Genomic DNA, 20,587 nt, shown 5'->3' on the forward strand with positions numbered 1-20,587 from the left:
TCCAAATAACTTTTTTTTTTTCTTCCTGTCTGCTCCACCAGACGCCATTCCATAACGGACAGGCGACGCCGCACCCAATACCGGACCAGAGGACCCCCGCTCTTTTGACTCCGCCTGTGCCGCCCCATTTTACGCCAGCCGCTGATCGATGTTGCTGCCTTGGCCAATCACTCCGGGACTTGACAGTCTCCCGCTTTCCGATCGCTGCACCGAATCCCTTTTCTCAGCGCCCTTCGGCATCCCCATTTCCATCTGCGTCCCAATCGCCATTCTGTTGAGGCTCTCGGCCAGTTCTCCATTGCCAGATCCGGTCCCAGGGGATTGCGGCGCCGACATGCTCGAGAGCGTATGCGGTGGGAAGACGATTGGTCGAGGCAAACTCGTCATCGGCGCGAGTTGCGGTGCAGGCATGTACATACTAGGCACCACCGTGTTAGCAGCCCAACGGACAGGGAAGGCGTGCGTCGAGGGTGCGCGTGCGGGAGAAGGTCGACCAATCAACCATTCGGCGAAAAGACCGTGTCAGCGGCCGTGGCTGGAAACTGAGGCGTGATCGTACTGCAAACAAGTAAATGCACAACCAGCGGCATCGGCAAGAGGCGACTGAGCAAACCAAGCAAACATTGGTATAAACGCGCGCAGTAATACACAAACGAAGAGTAAGCGTGCTAAAAGTCATGAACTCGCAGTTTTGCAATTTAGAGGAAACGCATATGCTCTAAAAAGCATCCTTCCCGCCAAACGAGAGCGTTGGCTCTGCTGCAAAGGGGAATCGAAAACGACTAGCTACAACCCGAGAAAAACCCTCCCATTGGGAAGATGATGAAAATCAAAGCAATAAGTGGTTTTCGTGAGAAGGGAATTAGAGCAGCAGAAGACCCTTGGCTAAGCCATGTTGTACAGGATTTTCTCTAGACCGCAGTCAAGAAGAAGAGAAAGAAGCAACTTTTTGGTATTGGGAAAGGCATGAAAACCCGTGAATGAGACCGAACTTGATGAGAGTCGTGACGTGGCATGCATATAAAGTGAAAAAGCGTGACCGAGCCAACCAGTGAAAGACCTTAAAGACCTTTGAATGCACGACGTACGCGAACTCCCGCTGAACCCTCAGAAATGTAAGGAATGTTGCTTACTGTAGCAGGGTCAGCAAGCCTTGATAATGGGGTAAGCGTCAGCACTCTAGTGCTGCCATACCTTCATGGGAGCAAACCCGCTGTATGGGTTCGGAGGCATGCCCATGTTAGGGTAGACCGGAGGCGGAGGGGCGGGGCGGTACGGAGTGCCAGCAGGCCCCGAGTTGTTCTGGCTGCGGCCCCAGCTGAGACGGACGCGCGAGTTGCCGATGGGGTAACCTTGCATCTGGTTGATGGCCATCTCGGCGGCGTGGCGCTGCACAAACTGCACGAAACCGCAGCCCTTGCCCGGAGGGATCTTGACGTAAGTGATCTCACCGAAGCCCTGGAAGAAAGACCGAAGCTCGTCCTCCGTGACGTAGCCCGAGAGGCCACCGACGAAGACGGTGGTGTTGTTCGGGTCCGTGAACTGGTTCATGGGCTGGGGAGCACCGTAGTAACCAAGCGGAGGGGCGCCCATGCCGTACATGCCAACAGGGCCAGGGCCGCTGCCGTGCATGCCACCCATGGGGCCAGCGCCAGGGCCGCCACCACTCTTGTTCTTGGGAGTAGCCGTGGAAATGCGCATGGGACGGTTGCCGCAGTAGACGCCCTGCATCTCGTTCAGGGCGCGCTGCTGCTCGCTCTCGTCGGCGAAGCGGACGAAGCCGTAGCCGCGAGACATGCCGGAGATGGGGTCGGACATGATCTTTGCGGACTTGCAAGAAGGGTACTTGCCCTGAAAGAGCGAGACGAGCACGTATTCGTTGACCTCGGGGCCGAGATCGCCGACGAAGATGGAAAACTCGGGGCCGCGGTCATCCCTGCGGTCCTGGAGACCACCGCCGGAAGCCCAGTTCAGCTTGAAGGGACGGTTCGAGTTGGGGATCATCTGGCCGTTGAGACCAAGGGCCTTTGCAGCAGCATCCGCGGTCTGGAAGTCGACGAAGCAGTAGCCGGCGTTGTTACTGCCGATGTCAGCGATCAATTGTCCCAAGGCAGAGATTTCGAACTTACCCAGAGAACTTGTCGCGAATCATCTTGACGTTGACCTGCTCGCCCATGCCGTACCAGACGCTGCGCACAAAGTTCTCGTCGATCCAAGGCTCGAGCTCTCCCATCCTGCAAGACATCAGTATGGCAACGTTGTTGAAAAAAGGCAACTGGCCCAAGGCGCAATTCATCATGGCGAAGAAAAAACTTCATCCGAGGTGAGCGGCCTCCAGGCAGATGCGCAGACGTACCAGAGAGTGGTCTTGGATTCGCCAGGGCCCTGGCTGCCAGGGCCGGAAGAAGGCGCACCAACGGGCATGTTGCCGCCCTGGAACTGGCCGGCCGCGCTCTCAATCGGCTGCCCCATCTGAGGTTGTTGTTGGGCACCAGCGACGCCCTGCGCATTGGCATCCTCGGCGCCCGGTTGGCCTTGGAACGAGTTGTCGTAAGGGAAGCTCATCTTGTTCGTAGGATCGCGTGCGTCGATACTAATATTCGGAAGAGCGGAAATGTGGTGGGAAGAAGTTGTGGTGGTGAGTGTCCAAGCGTTGATGACGGCAGAAGTCTGTGTCGGACCGGCACTTGTCAGCACGGACGCTCTGATCGCACGGTTGACGGCATGGAAAAGTTGGGCAGCGGCAGCAAGTGAGCTTGGGACACGAGCACAACGCACCTTTGAGAGCACTGCTGCTAATTGGCTATGTCGCCGAAGCTGTGAAGTAGCTTGTGTGGGAGGGACCGTGTGTGAACGACCAGGATCGCGCGCGCGGTTAAGACCGAGTGAGCTGGCGAGGCAGTCTGAAAGCGGGGCAGGACTGCGCAGAGGAAGTGTCCGACGGAGGGCTTGAAATCCTAGGAATACTGAATGGATGCGGAACCCAGGAGATGATGACGCGCAATCGGGGAATGAACGGTCGTTTGCCTGAAGCTGGTGAAGCAGCAGAAGAGGTCACCCACGAAATCTGCGGTGCTGGTCAGCGGGGTTGCACTTGCTGAATCACATGCGCTGGTGCAGGGCGTGGCACGAGGGCGCTGCAGGACCGCGAGTGGTGGGCGCGAGAGGGCAGCAACGCGCGCTGGGCTGGCGATGCGCCGCACCAGCTGAGCCGCCCCGACGCGCCTCACCCCGGGCAGCCGCGGCAACGCAGTACGCTGGCGACGCTGGCGATGGCCGGCGATGAGCGACGGGCCCGCTGCGCGCACCGGCCGGGCAAGCGGTGATGGCTGGGGCGCGGGCGGGCGACGGGAAAATCTTGACGTGGACTTACCAATGACGACGTGAAGCAGAGCCGCAATGCAGAAAGGCGAGGGACGTGCAGAGGGAAACAGGACGAAAGGACCCAACACCCGCAACGCAAAGGGAAGACGAGAGGAGATGCCCGGTGAATAAATAGGCTTGGGGGCGTTTTTGTCGAGGTGGAGGTGGAAGGACGGTTGCGCAGGACGGGCGAGGTGGAGGGGCATTAGAAAGGCGAATCCCGTGACCAAGCCGCTAGCAAAGCGCGGCTTGCCTCGCTCGGTCTTTGGGGAGCAGTTCCATGTTTTGGCGTCTTTTCGCAGCTGGGACCGTTCGAGTCTATTGCGCATCGCGGCATCGCGGCGGGCGCCCAACAGCCCATAGCGGGCCTGCGTCCGGTTGCGACGCCGCCGCCAGCCCGCGCCTGCACGACATGATCTCCGGCTGCCTCCATAGGGCTGTTTCAGCAAGATGAAGACGATCGAGCGCGCGCACACGAGCGTCCCAGGGCCCGCGAAAAGTGGCGCACGGCCAGCTGGGCGATCTGAAGGCCGACTTCAGCACACACCGCTTGCAGCGCGCCAGCGCCCGCCGCCATCCAATCCTCAGCCAACGCTCAAGCAATGATCTTCCTCATGCCGGTCCGGAGACCCGCGGCGCCGGGCCTCTGCAAACAGCCAGGCAAATGAGACCAGTCGCATTCTTCACCTCAGAGCCTCACCAGCGCATTGCGATGATGTCGCGCCGCTCCACCGCCCGCCACGTATCGCCGCAACGGCCAGCGAACCGCTGCCGTGCCTGCCCGTGCCTGCCCCGGCCTGTGCCTGCATGACCTCAAGCCGCCCCGGGCGACGCGGTGACGCGACGGCAGCGCACGCCCCTCGCGAAGTGGGGGATCTGTCTTCCCGTCGTCTGTGCTGGCGGGCGAGCATGATGTGCATCACGGCGAGATCACGTTGGCGCTCGTGGCCTGGTAGCTGCTGCATCACAGATCCATTCGTTGCTGATCCTGGCAAACTCGACATAACGTAACCGCCGCCCGCCGCCCGCCGCCCGCCGCCCTCCGCCCTGATCCCTCGCCTCAGGCCCCGCGCTCACGACGCCGCAGCCACGGCCGACTTCTGCGGCGGGATGCCCTCGGCCGCCTTGGTCTCCGCCTCACCGAACTCGTCGCGCCCGCCGGCAAACACCTTGTCGAAGTCGTACTCGCCCCATCTGATCTCGGGGTTGAGCCCTGCAAACTTCCACACGCCGTTGACCTTCTTGTACCAATGCGTGTTGGTGCTGTGGGCGTGTCCCTTGACTGCGACGGTGGTACGGCTCTCGTCGGTGTACCTCTGGTGGGGCACGCGCAGCTGGTGCACTCCAATCACCTCGTCGTCAGAGATCTTCTCCCACTTGGAACCGCCGATGAAGTGCTGCGTCTTGAGCAACGGGTCGCCCAGCACGGCAGGCGATGAGATCATGGCCACGAACTCCTCGGCCGGCATAGCTTCCCAGAGCTTGTCGAGGAAGGAGCGGTAGTCAATCTAGCCCACGTCATCCGGACTGCGCTCCCTCAACAAGGACTCCAATACTGACCCTCAACGTTGGTGCGATGCACTTGCGCAGCCTATCCCAGTCCTGTGCATGTGGTCAGTCGCCGCAGCAAAAGCAGTCGCTGTGGGGTGGGGCTCACCTTGCTATCGTAGCTGTCCGCCCACTCAACAACAGCGTCGCAGAGGCCCAAATAGTCTGTCGCGTCTCAGCAGGGGTGTTTCACAACAGCGATCCACACTATTGGATACCGTACCCTCAAAGCTAATGTTGCCTGCAGCCATGGTGATGATGCTTTCCTGACAAAAGATAACGGCGGGGTATCGTGCAATGCTTTGGCTGGTAAGTTGAACTGGCTGTTCTGAATGTGATAATAATGTGTGAACCTGTTCAAGATATATGGTGTCGTTGCTCCATATGCAGGGAACGGATCCCCATGCGAATGGCGTCCGCTCGGGAATTGCGGGGGAGCCCGATATCGAGTCCGAAAATTCTGGAACACCAACACCGCCTACTACTACTACTACAGTATCTGAGCTTGCCTTTACAGGTGCCGAGGCGTCGCTTATTACTACCTGTTCGGAGGTGTTTGCTCGCGCTTGTGGTCGGGGTTTTAACGGCTGGTCCCGAAGCCGTCCGTGGTGTGCAGTAGAGCCAGGATCGTCAGTCCCAGATTTGACCTCCGCCTCTACCTCAACTAATAAGCACGCAGCGATTTCCGTTGAGGACAACGCCTCTTGGCATGTGTGTACTACACGTAAGATTGATTCAGAAATAGTATCCGAAGATGAGAGCACCAAGGTATGATCTCCACGATCTTTCTGTTGTCCGACCGGCTACCTAGGCTGCGCCCCTCCGGGCCGGCTGTTCGGACTGGCCCCAAACCACACCTACCGTCTAGCGGGAGCCTTTCGGAGTTCAAGGGACAACGTTAGTGCGGGTGCAAGTGCTGAATTGTCCGGGTCTAACCTCGAGTCTCCGTAGAACAATATAAAAGATCCATGGTTACTTTGGACCCTCGTACTCTGGTCGGGCACCTTCCTTTTCTTCCTCAGAAGCTTGCACTGCCAATCACAATAAGTGCCTAGTATACGTTCATTACCGCCTCATCGTCCCATCTCGCTCCTTGCTCAACGCAAGGACTTCTTGTCCGGGTCCCTGCACATCGCACGAGTCAGGATTAGTCAATAATGTAAAGACGGTGTAAAGCTTGTACTAGGAGGACGGCAAGGTTGGTCTCCCGAAGGACTATAAGCTCGCCCTAGCCCTGCGACGAACCGGCGCGCACAATCCAATTTCTCGCTATTATAGATCGGCCATAAGTCATGGCCATGATCGACTGCGCACTGGGAGGTCGGGGAGCTATTTTTAATCCCGCGTCGGCCGTGGCCGCACTGGCACTGGCAATGCGGTTTCGTATTTGGTGAGAACGACTGCCGCATGTTCTACTGCATCTGTCAAGGCAGACAAGGCGGCAAGATACCGTCGTGCAGCCTGTTCCTGAGCGTCTGCACCCCATTCCTGACGCGTCCTCCCTCGCCTCGTTTGCACCCCCGCCTGCCCGGAACTAAGAAACCCGGCTGCCGTTGACGCCTGCCAAGGCGTTAGCTCCGCAGCGCCCTCCCTCCCGCAAGCAGATCAAGCAACTCCCGTTACAGCAATTGACCCAGGAACTCGTCGCGGCAAAAAAAAGTTGGCTAGAAGAGAAACATCCCCCACGAATCCGTCACCAATGCTCCGCCGACTCACCATGTCGTTTTACAACAACGACAGCAGCAACTACGAGGCTGCGCCCACCGAGCCGCCGCCCTCCTACGATTCCGTCGACAAGCAACCCGCCCCCGTCGCCGGCGGAGCACCAGCGCCACCGAGGCCTGGACAGCCGCGCGCACCGCTGCCCCTCGAGCTGTCCGCCTTGACGAACCTACGTGGCAAGAGAGTGATCCTGGCCTCGGGTTCTCCGCGACGGAGACAACTGCTCGCTCAAGTGCGTCCCACCCCCTTCCCCTCTTTCCCCCCATCGGCGTGGAAGGGTCACCACGGGGAATTCGCCACACGCCGACGACCTCTCGAAACCGCCTTTTTTGCAAAACACCACCATGCTAACATGAGCCCGTCTCGGTCTTTACAGATCGGTCTCCGCGACCTCGAAGTCATCCCCTCGGCGTTCCCCGAAGATCTGTCCAAGACGCTCGCTCCCTTCGAATATGTGCTGCAGACGGCGACGCAGAAGGCCATGACGGTGTACGAGCAGGAGATCGACAACAAGGAGAAGGGCGAGCCGGCGCTGATCATCGCCGCCGACACCGTCGTCGTCGGCCACTATGGCGAGATCCTGGAGAAGCCGCGGTCGGAGCGCGAGCACGTTGAGATGCTCAAGAGCCTGCGGGACCACGGCGAGCACAAGGTCTTCACCGCCGTGGCGTGCATGCGGCCGCTGGAGAGCGCCAGGGACCCGGGCTACGCTATGAAGACGCATGTGGAGGACACGACGGTCAAGTTCGATAAGTCGAGTATGTTGTGGAGAGGCGGCTTTTCCAGTGCGGAGTCGAACGGCATGCTAACTGTTGCGGTCGTGTAGTCACGGACGAGCTGATCGTTGCGTACGTCAGAACAAGGGAAGGCGCCGACAAGGCCGGCGGCTACGGCATTCAGGGAATCGGCTCCATCCTGGTCGACCGGATAGAGGGCACGTTTGACAATGTTGTCGGCCTGCCGCTGAGGGCTACCTTGAAGCTTATCGAAGATGTCACGAAGTCCGAGGAGGAGATGGAGGAAGAATTGGCTGAGGCCGATGTGAACATTTTGTGATGAAGCTGCGTCGGCTGGATCTCTTTCCGACAGGGACAGTGTTGGTGGTACACGCAAGATATACCCTATCTTCAAAATGGCTTCGACGGCTGGGCGTTCTGGGGTTTCAGCGATAGACGGTCATTATTTTTTGCTCAATAGAGATTGAATGGCACACTTGAATAATCACTTGACTGCTACGACACTTACTGCAGCCTATATGGGAGATACTTCTTCTTGACCACATGCGTGTGCTTCACGAAGATTTCTTGTCATGGATCGAATAGATTAGGCTTTACTAATGCCAGACAGTCGGGGTTTCACAGCTACCGATGGAAGTCAAAGTCCTACCTAATTGAAGTATCTCTATCCAGTTGTACAAATGTGTTCGACTCAGATCTGGAAATAGCACAGCTAGCTGGTAAGGGTTCAACGGAGTCTGGCATACTCCTCACAGAGGCGGATCTGATCTTGGATCGTTCAGGTGTCATCATGGTCATACTACTCACAATCAGCATCTGCTCTGCCTAACAAGAATCTCGACTTGAGAACAAGGGCGACTGGTACTCACAGAATTGAAAACAAGACTTGGCAGAGCTGGGCGTCATTTGAGTCCGAGGGTAATGGGTACTTGCATGGTGTCCAACAGCAGCAGTACTTAACGAGACCCACCAACGTCTTAATACTTGATGGAATTAATTCAACGAGCGTGGTATCGACGTTTTCAACTCGATTTAAATGCTTTCATGTATTGTAAAGATGACCAACAGGTATTTCAAACCAGCCATCTCGTAGAGCAGTAAACCACCCCCGGAAAGCACCTAAAATCTACTTCAAACACACTTTTCTATAAGCACTCTAAGACAAGCTTTATGCGTAGGAGTCATACTCTAGAGCTCACTATTTCATATTGAGGGATTAATTATGATAAAAGAACGAATCCGCGGTGCAGTCCAACTTTAACGGCGCGGTTTCAACAAAGGTTAAAATGAGCACTGATACCTGGCTGTTCCGTACCACGCTGTTTATATCGGACCAAAGCTGTAAGAAAGATGCGCCATGTATCTCTCCCAAGGAACTTAAGCTGCTAAACGCTTCTAACTGCTTAAGTCTTGCAATTCAGCTATTTGTAGAGGCCTGGCATGCGATTACTTTAGATACCTTCAAAACACGAGGTGTGACGAAATACATCACATGGAAAGTGTGCTTAGGAGATCATACTGCTGCGTATTACTTGAAGGTGACATAACAGACAGGCAGCAGAAATAAACTTCACCATCAGCCAGCGGGAAACGGCTGCAGAATGCGTCGCCTGAGCGTTCTTTGAGATGGAGAAGTAGAATTTGATAGCCAGAAGAACATTGCAATTGAGGAAGACATTTGCGGTAGCACTGCACAGCCGACAGAAGATACAAGATGACGGTAGTGAAGTCAGCCTTGACTTAAAAGTCGGCGGCACCTTATCGAGGCTCATAGTGTACACTCTTACAGACTGTCGTGTCGGTAGTCCCTCACCTTACACACTTTAGGTTGCTGAAAAGAAGAGATGGCATTAGGAGGCTATTAATTTCGACTGCAGCGAGAGTCTCGGTGGGTTAGCACCAGTGTCGAGTATGGGTAGAGAGTTAGTCGCTGCAGATATCGGTAGGCACAGTCAATAACGAGTGTGTGTATTTGGATTGTAGACCTGGAGGCGGCAGCAGCTGAACGCGTCATACATTCGAAAATTCACGTGAGCCGGGGATAGTGAGCGTGGTGGAACTAAGGCACTGAGCGGTGGACAGTAATCGTAGAGATAGGCGGGCGGTATGTGTGTTAGAACACCACGCCGAGGGCCTGCGCATCGGGGCGTATGGGCTATCGATGGAGGGGGGGCTGTCGGGGCGCCGTGGACGCTGCGTCGGCGGTGGGGCGGGCGGGCGCTGAGAAGGCTCGGCGCAGGACACGAGAGGACATGGAAGGGGGAACAGCGGTTATTGGGCGACCGTCGAGGCCTGGAAGCGCTGAAACAGGCTCACCAAGGGGTAGTGCCAAAGCCCGGGCGAGCCTGCGCAAGCCCTTGGGGACCCCTGTGGAATAGGCCGGCAGAAGCAAAGTGCGAACGCACGCGCTGGGCCACCGTCTCGACGGAGGCTGCTGCACGAGGAACCCGCACCGCGCGCAGGGCATGGTGCAGCCTCTGCGAGACGGGCGCGCGCGAGCAACAGCGGGCGCGGGGCCTGCAGAGCATGGCACGGAAGAGATGGAGCTGAAATGGCCACGGCACGGCGCTGGGCTGCAGTGTAGAGTGCACTGCATCTGGGGCGCGGGAGGCGAAAACGACAGCTCGCAGCGGGCTGTGTCGTGGGCGGGAGGGGCCTGTTGCAGTGGGGGGTAGCCTGCTGACCGACACCCGCCGGGCCTCATAAGTGGCCTAGCCGCCCGTCGCTCGCGTCGCCGCTCCCACACCTTCCACTCTGCGACGAAATTTTACCAATCCATCCATTTCCCCATCGCCCACGCGTCTGCATCGCCATGGGTCGCCCGCGCAAGGAAGACAAGCAGCAGAAGGAGACTGCTGAGCTGATGATCAGTGTGGAGGACTTCGCCAGGACGCGCGATTCGGTAAGTCGCGCTTTGTTTTGCTACGCGCGCCGTCTGCCCACGCGCCACCCTCAAGCCGCCTCACCCTCATGCCGCGCGCGCCGCCATTGAAGATGGTTTCCCTGATGCTTGCTCTCCGTTCTTCCTGTAGCGCAATCATGCTCCCTCCATGTCCGCTGGCGCATTCCTGCCACCGGCCCAGGCGCGTCAAGTGCGCGCCGGCCTGGGCGACATGTCACGCCAGCTGCGCGAGCTCATCAGCTCCATTCCACTCGTTCTTGCGCAATTGAGATTGTATCCTGACCCGCAATTCTTCGTCCAGGTCGTCACCGGCTTGACCACCCTGCAGACTGCCGTCAGCGACCTCCTCCGTTCATATCTCAAGCACACCAACTCGGTGCTTGGCTCAACGCCCTACCGCCTTGACACCTTTGGCATCTCGAATCCTCTGAACAACAATGAGATCCTCGCCGGTGCTTTGCGTGACTCTCCTCCCGCCGCCGCCGGCCCCGCCGCCGCCGCCGCTCCTCAGCCCATTGCGGCTCCCGCTGTCGCTCCCGCAGCGCCCGCAGAGGAGGAGCCGGTGAAGAAGGGCAGGAAGCCCAAGAAGGAGAAGAAGGAGAAGGACCCCAATGAGCCTAAGCGCCCTTTGACCATGTATTTCCTGTACTCAGCCCAGGCGCGCCCCGTCGTGAAGGAGGACATGGGTCCGACTGTCACTCCTGGCGCGGTCGAGGAGGAGATCAAGAAGCGCTGGAGGGAGCTTGGTGACGAGGAGAAGAAGGTCAGTCGCGATCTAGTCCACATGCACTTCTTATGCTGACCGTCAATCCAGGCCTGGCAGGACATCTACAACAAGAACCGCGATGAGTACCTTGTGAAGATCGCCGAGTACAAGGCTTCCAAGGGCGAGGCGGAAGCTGCCGCTGCTGCCGCGGACGCCGACGTCGAGATGGCTGAAGGCGCAGCTACTGCTGCTGGTGCCACCGCCGATGAGTCTTCCCCATCCGAGGAGGAGAGCGAGAAGGAGGCCAGCCCTCTGAAGGCTCCCACCCCTCCGGCCGAGAACAAGACTCCCAAGCCCAAGCGCCGCAAGACGGGTAAGGAGAACGGCGTCGTCGCCGCCTCGTCCGCTGCCGCTCCCGCCCACACGGCGAGCCCCATTCCTCTTCCCTCTCACCCCAAGGTCGCCACTGAGAGCACTCCGGCCAAGGCGACGAATACGAGGAAGGCGAAGGCGGACGCCAAGAAGGATGAACCGGCCAAGGAGGCTCCTAAGGAGTCCGTCGAGGAGCCCGCTAAGAGGAAGCGCGGCAGGAAGTCCAAGGGCGCTGAGGAGGCTGCTGCTGAGGCTGCCCCTGAGCCGGAGAAGAAGAACAAGCGCAAGCGCAAGAGCGAGGGTGTCACGGCTTGATTTGACTGTCAAGTATCTAACGGTACACTCCGCTTTGTTTATTGCTTGCTGCTTCTCTTTAGCGACTAAAATGGTGGGTGGGTGGGGATTCCGGGAGTGTAAAGGCGATCCGAGGGCTGCTCTCTCTCGAAAGAAAAAACTGAAGATGAGACTATGGATATGCTCAATTTCTCTGTGCGTGTGGCATCGAGACCGCACGGGGTTCATACTTTCGGCAAGGGTTGTCTTTCTATATCGGGGGTGTTTTGTTTGTTTCTCTCTTATTCTCTTATTCTCTCCTTCTCCTGGCTTAAGTGAGTACGGGGGTTTTGTCTGCTACTGTCTCTTTCTTGGCTGGCTGGATGAATTGGTGGATGGTGGGGCACGAGAATGTATGGTTATGCTTATGCCGTTGTTGTTTACTACAGTGTCTGCAGATGATCATTGGGGAGGGGCGCTCCGCGTGTTGGAGGGGTTTTTATGAAGAGAACGAACTATCATTTTTATGTCTTGTGTGTGCCATTGGACACCGTCATTATTTCTGAATGCATGCATGTCTTGTTATCGAGCGTTCTTCCCTCTTTTGCAATGTTTCTTCATCATCATCCACTCGATCAATAAGTTAGTGGATTAGTGATTGGGCGGTGTTTTCTAATATCACTAGTTTTAGAGCAAGGCGGATGGTCACGGCTTCTAGGAGGGACTATCGAACACAAAAGATGCAAGAGGGGAATTAGAATGCTACCTTTGAAGCTTGGACGAGTGCTTTTTACATTTTGTGTGGATTACGATAGCTTCACTCATTGCAGCTGGTCATAAGATATTGAGCTTCAAGAATGTTAGGTGGGAGATGTTGGACGCCATGGTAGGTGCAAAAAGAAATTGATCTACAGCAGTCCTTTGTGTAGGCAGTCGGAGTAGAAACTCGAACGTCGATGATGTAGGTTCGAACAGCCTTTCTTCACGAGGAGATAAAGAAGAAATCCGGAGGTAGATGCAAGTATCAATATTCTGTATAAGTGCATCTAAGTGTGGGACCCTGCTATTTACATGAGATGAATCTAGACAGATTAATTTCTTCCTGCATCCACTGTGACGCTGAGTTTAGCGTTATCCTGACTCAACTGATAGAGGCAGGAATGGCTGTCTTAAGTGGTTTCAAAAGCAAGCAAATCGCAAGGAAGCATCACATCGGAATAGGCCACAGATCAAATTACACCCAAAGCTCAGGTGCGTGCAATACCAACTCTATGTCTCTGGACATAATTATGGGGTGCGGCAACAAAGGGAGCTATGGCCACCGCGGGCCGCCCGTGGCTGCGGGCCGTCTCGCTGTGGCCCAGAGCTCTGGTCAGAAGTGGCGCTGCTAGGATCCGGGAGTTTCATGTAAAAGGCTGTCTAAATGTTGAGCGTACGAGTCTACAGCACGAGAGATGGTGCCGCGGTATGAGATGCAATGTGCTTGCAAATAGTGGGCGGTGCACGAGGACCGATTCCGAAGCGCTGGCCTAATGCATGTTTATTATGAACAATCGAGAAGGTGTTTGCTTCGCGGGATCTGAGCACGAAAAGAGCAATCTGGATTATCACGACTTGACAGTCGTGGTTGTGTTGGGGGCATTGTGCACCGGCCATTGCACCTGTCGTCCTGTGCGTCTTTTCTCGCCACCGTGGCTGCTTCGTCAAGGGGCTTCAACCGCAACTTCAATCTTCACCTCACGCCTGGACACCTCAGATTTCATCCAACCGAGCATTATCCATGGCTGCTTTCGACTATCATTCCTCCTTCGCGTTACGGTCTAGTTTCCTGGTGTCACTCAGTGGGGGCGGCCACATTCTGAGTTTGGAGGGACCACAGTACGACTGCGACGAAAGATGAACGGACAGACAACTACGGGTTCACATCGTCAGCTCACCTTCTTCTCCCATGGCACAGATGTCCCGATTTTATTCCCAGGTTCATGTGCAAAGTGGTACTTACTTGCTAAGCCAATGTTGTCCCATCTACTGCTGCACACCTAGCCCCGGACGTTATTGGCATCTCAGTCTCCTGATGGGTTCAGCAATGCTCCTCAGTCCTGCAGCATCTGTTTTGCAATCCGCTTTGCAATTTTCTTGTTTTCGGCAACAACCAAACAAAACAACCTGATACGTATCCCAGAAGCTCAACAACTATCCCCCAGCCCCTCCGTCTTGGTTCACGAGATTCTACCCGATTCGCTTTTCGATGCTGCTCTTTGTTCTCAAACCGCCAAAATGTTGGATATATTGCTTTCTGACAACATATCTTTCATCGAACAAGCAGCAGCTTAGTTCAACAGCTCATCTTTACGATGTACTGGCCGCATGGCCCAATGGCAAGGCGCTTGACTACGAATCAAGAGATTCCAGGTTCGACCCCTGGTGTGGTCATATTCTTTTGCTCCTGGTGGGTCTGGGGGTATTCTTTTGTCGGTGTGGTCGTCCTTCTGCTTCTGGGTGCTCTGGGATGGTATAAAGGCAGTTTCTCTTTTACAGGATCGTTGGACACCGCTGCAGTAGGCAGGAGCAAACTGTTTAGTGCTCTGTGCAGAGTAAAGCCTACGTACGCTTTATCGGTTGAGTTGGTGCTGACGCCAGGGCCACGGCCGGCAGAACAAGCGGGGTTGCAGAGATTTTCACCTCCCCTGATTTTGCAGTAACACGGAACATAAAGAGTGCCTACCAAATTGAATCTTCAATCGCAGCTTTAGCTCACTTGGGAGAGCGCCAGACTGAAGCCCACTTCAGCCTATAGCCATCTGTGCGGTATCTGGAGGTACTGTGTTCGATCCACAGAAGCTGCAAGACTCAGAGTCTTACCAGTCTCAGACTGGTTAAAGCGATATTTTTTTTTGCCTTTTGTTCCTCTGCCTTTTGGAGTTGCGGAACGACCTTTGGGCTGATCTTTTTTCCTCGGTGGCGCATGGACTGCAATAGGTTGGGCTGTAGGAAGACATTTGCAAGCGAATCGTACTTCGAAGTCATGACATTGTAGGTGCGAAGTTACGGTTGGTTCTTGATCGCATAATTTTAGTTCTTTAAGGGAGTTGCTGAGTGCTAAGTGAAAATGATAATATGAATTTACAACAATCAACAACCCCCATGGCAACCTCAAAGCACTTAGTCCGTCGAAAATATAATACCACTCCACTCCAGGTAAGTCATGCGTAACTCCTTTTGCTTGCTTTCCTACTCAAACAGTTCTTCGAAACTCCGAAGGAGTAGAGTGGTCGCGTACAGCACAACCACACTCTTAAAAGACAGGACTGAGGATAATACACCCTCCGCCGGAAGAACCGCCCGTGATGGCGCGCTCTGAACATCGGCTCGCGTGATCACGCATCTCCAGCCGATGTCAGTTGCTTGACCGTGCTCGGGACGCTCGTGGTTGGACTATAAAAAGGCCATTTGTTCTGGCACCGAAGTTATCGCTCGCTCATGAACAAGAAACAGTCTTGAGTAATTAAAGAAAAGAAATACCCCGTAAATGGGGCACTGTTCGTGTCGTTTTGCTTGGCACGGTGGGCGTGGCGGAATTTCCTACGCCTGGGCAGATGATGAGGCCTGTGAGAGTATGTTAGCGATGATATGTAGTAGTGCAGCATGGCAATGCGTCGCATCAACCATGACCAAATGCTGCGGTTCGTCATGGCTGAAGGACGTTGGTTGACAGGGGTGTGCCGGTTGACGACGGGTTTCCGTTGCGGCATTCTCTCCCCCCGGGAGGAGACTCTTCAGTATCCTGTTCCCTCTCCGATCCACAGGGAGAGAAGAAGCAGAAAGCGATAGCATGAGCGGCAAACATTTCGATCCAGACAACTTGGGAAGAGAGGCAGATATTGATACGTAGGACTGGCTATCAAGAAGCACCTATCCGATGGCTGCAGGGAGTCAGGTCGGGGTCCAATCTGCCAGCTTGACCGTCATCATCATCCCTCCCGCCCCCTCACGTCACCCGCTCGCTCCCCCATTCCATTTCAGCATATGCCCTGGTACCAAACCGAACCAACAAACCCTCTCCCTCACCCACACTCACCAAGCCAACTCGTCCCATCAACCACCCCACCTACTCACTCACTCACTTCTCCGGCAACAGCCCATTCAACCTCCTAATCTCGCTCCACCGACTCCACCTCCCCAACTCCAGCACATTGACCCTCCGCACCCTCCCCGACGGGTTCCCAATGATGACGGGCTTCCAGTCCGCCGGCCTGGTCCCAAACTCTCCAGCAAACTTCTCCGCATCGACGTCCGCACGCGCACCACCAGCAGCACCGCCGCTCTGCCTCTGCACAGCCGCCCGCCACGCGCTCTCCTCTCCACCACCACCACCTACCTCCCCCTCCTCCCCCTCCCCCTTCCCGCCCCCCACGTGCACCCTCGCATGATCCCCAAACACCCCGTCCGGAATAACCACCACCCGCGCCCAGCGCCACAACACGCCCGTCAGCGCGAGCGTCAGCGCGCCCAACACGGCCGCCACGACGCCCGTGCTCGTCTGCGCGCCGAAGCGCCTCGTCAGCGCGCCGCCCACGCCCGTCGCGGCGGCGGCCAGCAGGAAAGCGAGGGCGTGCGCGGCGGCGAAGGCGGCGGTGACGCGCGGGAAGGCCGAGTAGGCGGTGCGGCGGCGGCGGTCGACGTCGGCCATGCTCTGGAGGCGGTGGCGCGAGTTGGCGCCGGGCTGGAGGTCGCACGTGTCGAAGGCCTCCATGGCGAGGCCGTGCGTCTCAGCCCAGGCGAGGGCGGAGAGGAAGCCGGCGAGGGCGGCGAAGAGGATGGGGAGGGCGGCGGGAGCGCCGCGTGTTGGGCCGCAGGAGGCGAGCGTGTAGGCGAGCCCCGCGAGGGGGAGGAACGTCGTGAAGATTATGCGGCGCGTCATGTGCGACGTCCATGTCATTTGCGGCTGGAAGGTCATGCTGTCGGTGCGCGGGCCGTGGGTGCGGTCGCGGGAGAGGAGGCCGGCTTTGGTGAGGGGGATGGCGAGGAGCGCGCCGACGGCGAGGGATGTCACGCCTGCGCCGACGTGTTGCGGGTGCCAGCGGTAGTCGCGGGAGAGGAGGGCGCCGAGGAGCTGGGTTTGGTGAGAAGGGGGGGTGACGGGAGGGAGGGGTTTGCAGGCTTACTACGATGATGAGGACGAATTGGGCGTAGATCCAGGCGATGTACGTGGCTAGGACGCCGAATCCCAGCTGGAAGAACATTTGCATGCTCAGCCAGATGCCGGCGGCGACCTCTTGGCCCCACCAGTCTGGTCCGTCGGGGGATATGTGCAGCTTGACCTCGCCTCGGACGATGCGCTGGTACACATACTCGGAGTTGGGGTCGATCAGTTCGATGGCCGAACGCCGGAAGCGCGCCTTGCGCGTCTCTGGTGTGAGCACGTTCAAGATGAGTACAGATGCGATCAGGATGACAACAATGTAGAAGCCCCAAGATGGATCTACGCTGTTGATCAGTACCGCACCGACCATGAAGCCGACGGCAATGCTGGCCAGAAAGGACCAAGCCCAGATGCCCAGCCATAGTCCCATCCCTCCGCCGTGGCGGCGGGCGTCGTTTGGAAAGACCAGCTCTTCATGAGGGTTGGCAGATTGAAGAGAGGCGCCAAAAAGGTCCAGGAGTGTAGCCACGAAGTTGACATGGGCAAAACCAAGAACGAGGCCTGATATCGCCCGGGGAAGGAGGAGTCCCACTCGGTAGAGGTGCGTCTCTGGATCGCGTGGAGTGCCAACCACTAGTGCCTGTGGGAATTGGAGCGGCAGCAGAATGGCGAGAGATCCCAAAACGTAAGGTTTGCGGCCGTGGAGCAGCGGCAAGGGCCAGCTGAAGAACGTTGAGATGGCGAGCCCCAGGTAAAGGCTGTTCAGTTAGTATGCGCAACAACACAAGGACCAGGTGTCACACACAACACATTTCCCAAAATGGCCCAGTGTCCCTGATCTGCAATGGCATATTGGATTCGAGGTACCTCACCAGCCTATTCCAAATCAGTCAACGTGACACGAGAACTGAACGGGAACTAACATAGACCCCAATCAGAAACCCCACCAGTGCAGTATTGATGCATGCGACAGTAGCCGTGATGCGTTTCTTGGAAGTACCCCAGTTTCTCGCAATGGGCTCGCGCCGCTGACGCTGGAAAACATCCAGTCCTTCAGCCCCGCGGTAGCTCACATGGGTGCGAGCCGGCTGACCCATCTCGAATCCTTTGGAAGACTCTGGATTCAGGTCATCCCATGGCTGTGGAGGCTTGCGGCGTCTGGGCTCGCCGCTCCGCCGCTCTTTCCGTCGATCTCGAACCTGACGCGTGCTATCAGAGGGTCGAAAACGTTGGAAATGTTGGTGCGCGGGTATGTCAACATTTCGATGTCTCAAGGAGCTGTCTCTCAAGGGTGTCGGTGGATTTCCGTGGCGCTTGATATGATCATGGACTTCTTTCTTGGTAGGTGGTGACCCGATCGAGCGCACATGGCGGTCAACGTAGCGATGATCATCGTGGTACACTGGACGTTTTGTGTTGTTATGCCATGCTCTCCAATGCGTACTCTGTTGTCGTTGGACATCGGGCGATGTGCTCGTTGAGGTCGAGCTTGAAGACGGGGAAGGGCTTTGGACGCGGGCCGGCGTCTTTGCCTTGACGTATGCCCAGTCAGTAACAATTGAGTCGGCAGACTTGCGTTGGTAGAACTGCTTTGGAGTCAGTAACATTGAAAGTCGACCTATATAATCGGAGACTTTGCAACGAGGCCGCCGCATGCCCGAGGATATTGATGGAACTAACAGGATACGCGTCCTCGGCCGACGACTGTGTGGGAAGCGCTGCCGCGTGAGGAGAGTGACTGGTCTTGGGGCTGAAGGATGTTTCGAGATCGGTAGGTGTCTCGTCGGGAGAGGTGTCTAATGAGTCAGACACTTGCAGAGGCTCCATTTTTGACGCCGGCGTGGGGGATTTCTCCAGAGATCTCGCGGCACCTTCCAATACTTTAGAAACACCGTTAGACATATGATGATCTACTGCATCCTTTGCCGCATCGATGACTTTTTGTACGAGGTTCTCCGTACCGCTGATTGTTTTTTGAAGGCCAGTCTCGGCAGGTGTCGGCTGTAGTGGTTGGGCTGACTCTACGCTTGACACTCGCGGTTCATCAGGCATGATTGGGACGGGAGAAACTTGCTTCAAGATTAGTGGAGGCTGCAATTTGGGCGTGCTTGTCGCCGATCCTCCAACAAGAGAATCTGGTCTTCTTGCATGATGCGACGGGGTTTTGTTCCTAGTCTCGGGTGCTGTATTCGTCGGCTCTGTAGGCGGGGAGAGCAGAGCTCCGTATGATCTGTGTGGCCTCAGGCTCTGGACAGGAGGGTCAAGGCTCTTTCGGCTAACCGCATCCGTGCTGTATATTGACGGTGTGTACACCAGGCTTGAAGACCTGTTCGGCACATGAAGATCGAGCGATGGGTTTGGTAGAGGTGACTCAGGGCGTGTCAGTGAGGGTTGAGCCTTGTTGTCTATGGGGGACCAAGAGGTCTCGTCATCCGACTCGAATTCGCCTGGGACATGTCGATGCCTCTGGTGGCCCTCTCTATCAGAAGATATTCTCCCATCAAGCCAGGGCAGCTTCCTTCTGGAGGCGCTCAACAGGGATGATGGCCGGCGGGAAATAGAGAGCGACGAAGGGTTTGCTGCGACATTTGTTGTGGAATCAGTGTCTTCTTTGTGGTCGCCAGCGGGAGTTCGCCTTCTGGTGAGACTCAGACGTCTGAAATTTGTACTGCGCCGCCGAACATTGTCGGTACCAGTTCCGTGCAAGCCATCTTCAGGACCGGTACTATATGCGGTGAACATGACGGTTGATATTGGTAATGCGGTATGTAAAATTGCCACGGGGAGGATGGAAAACGATCGACCATGGAACAAATGGCTGCTTGTTGGGCCCGGCTGAGGCGATGAGAGAAGGACAAGATGGGAAAGCTGGTTACATCAGGGAGGCAAGCTGTGCCGAAGGGTGGGAAAGCGCGCCTTTCGCGCATGCAAAAGGGCACGCTTCAGTGGATAGGAAAAATGTATCAGAGGATGGCCAGCTGGGAGAAGTGGACGGTCGGGAGATCAAGGATGTGGGTCAAGGCAGCTGCGGCCATGCAGGAAAGAGGCCCATGGTGTTGCCATTGCAACTGCCGTACGAGGAAACGAGGTTCTGGAGCTCTTGCCACTCACGAAAGACGGCACGAAGTACCTATGCCATGAGGGGGTCCAAGGTTCAAGCATATCATGGCACTCACGCCATGCAAAATTCTTCCCGCAAAAGTCGGCGGACAAGGGCTGCAGCCGTGGCCGCATAGGGTCCAAATGCTTGGCCGGGGCGCGCATAGCATCTCGACTCGGGCCACAGGCACTGCGACTTGGAGGCCACACAACAGCACCGAGTGGGGAGCGCCAGGGATCTCCCGGTGTGACGCAACGGATCAGCATTTGAAACGTCCCAAGAAGACAGAGTCGAAGGGCAGGCGGATGGAAGCGTGCTGCAGGCGTTTGAGGATCGACATGGGCTCGCGGCGGTGATGGGCTGGTGGTGGTCAGCCCTCAGGCCAAGTCACTTCGGATCGACCGCTCGCTTCTGCTCGTCTCCACAACCTGACCTCAACTTCCACCATGATCCCAGGCCGATGCACCCGAAGCGTGCGGCGCAGCGTGTCGTCTCCATGTCTCAGCCGGGATGGTCTGCTACATAGCAGCTGATGGCTCGGCGGGGCCGGGTGGCCATGCACAGCCATCATCTGGCGCGGATGAGCCAAGGCACCTGCGCACGCGGATTGGCGAGGGCGCACAATTCGACTTGCTGGGTGACGCGCATTAGCTGCTGCGAAACGCAGGCCGCGCGCTTGATTGGCCGCGGGCGGTCCGGCGACACGGTGCGGCTGCTGGGC

General features: G+C 56.8%; 5 protein-coding genes across 5 annotated transcripts; 2 read left to right on the plus strand and 3 right to left on the minus strand.

Annotated features, from left to right (window-relative positions):
• Positions 1 to 1,129: 1,129 nt before the first annotated feature.
• BKCO1_17000121 (mrna binding post-transcriptional regulator) lies at positions 1,130 to 2,565 on the minus strand (the record flags this gene model as incomplete). Its single annotated transcript, XM_020271584.1, has 4 exons — positions 1,130 to 1,132; positions 1,195 to 2,080; positions 2,130 to 2,234; positions 2,357 to 2,565. The coding sequence occupies 4 exons, from the start codon at positions 2,563 to 2,565 to the stop codon at positions 1,130 to 1,132; spliced, it is 1,203 nt and encodes a 400-aa protein (XP_020131647.1).
• Positions 2,566 to 4,436: 1,871 nt separating this feature from the next.
• Positions 4,437 to 5,162, minus strand: BKCO1_17000122 (scytalone dehydratase; the record flags this gene model as incomplete). The annotated part of the gene is made up of 4 exons (XM_020271585.1): positions 4,437 to 4,871; positions 4,924 to 4,965; positions 5,021 to 5,076; positions 5,135 to 5,162. 4 exons carry the CDS (start codon positions 5,160 to 5,162, stop codon positions 4,437 to 4,439), a joined length of 561 nt encoding a protein of 186 aa, XP_020131612.1.
• A 1,466-nt stretch (positions 5,163 to 6,628) lies between these two features.
• Positions 6,629 to 7,689, plus strand: BKCO1_17000123 (septum formation protein; the record flags this gene model as incomplete). The annotated part of the gene is made up of 3 exons (XM_020271586.1): positions 6,629 to 6,865; positions 7,010 to 7,391; positions 7,460 to 7,689. The coding sequence occupies 3 exons, from the start codon at positions 6,629 to 6,631 to the stop codon at positions 7,687 to 7,689; spliced, it is 849 nt and encodes a 282-aa protein (XP_020131611.1).
• A 2,493-nt stretch (positions 7,690 to 10,182) lies between these two features.
• Positions 10,183 to 11,665, plus strand: BKCO1_17000124 (hmg box protein; the record flags this gene model as incomplete). Its single annotated transcript, XM_020271587.1, has 3 exons — positions 10,183 to 10,272; positions 10,403 to 11,035; positions 11,087 to 11,665. The coding sequence occupies 3 exons, from the start codon at positions 10,183 to 10,185 to the stop codon at positions 11,663 to 11,665; spliced, it is 1,302 nt and encodes a 433-aa protein (XP_020131614.1).
• Positions 11,666 to 15,743: 4,078 nt separating this feature from the next.
• On the minus strand, positions 15,744 to 19,508 carry BKCO1_17000125 (polyamine transport protein; the record flags this gene model as incomplete). Its single annotated transcript, XM_020271588.1, has 5 exons — positions 15,744 to 16,736; positions 16,789 to 17,524; positions 17,572 to 17,642; positions 17,690 to 18,352; positions 18,447 to 19,508. 5 exons carry the CDS (start codon positions 19,506 to 19,508, stop codon positions 15,744 to 15,746), a joined length of 3,525 nt encoding a protein of 1,174 aa, XP_020131613.1.
• Between the last annotated feature and the right edge of the window lie 1,079 nt (positions 19,509 to 20,587).

The sequence above is a fragment of the Diplodia corticola genome (genome assembly GCF_001883845.1).
Source record: "Diplodia corticola strain CBS 112549 chromosome Unknown scaffold17, whole genome shotgun sequence".
Classification (NCBI taxonomy): Eukaryota; Fungi; Ascomycota; class Dothideomycetes; order Botryosphaeriales; family Botryosphaeriaceae; genus Diplodia; species Diplodia corticola.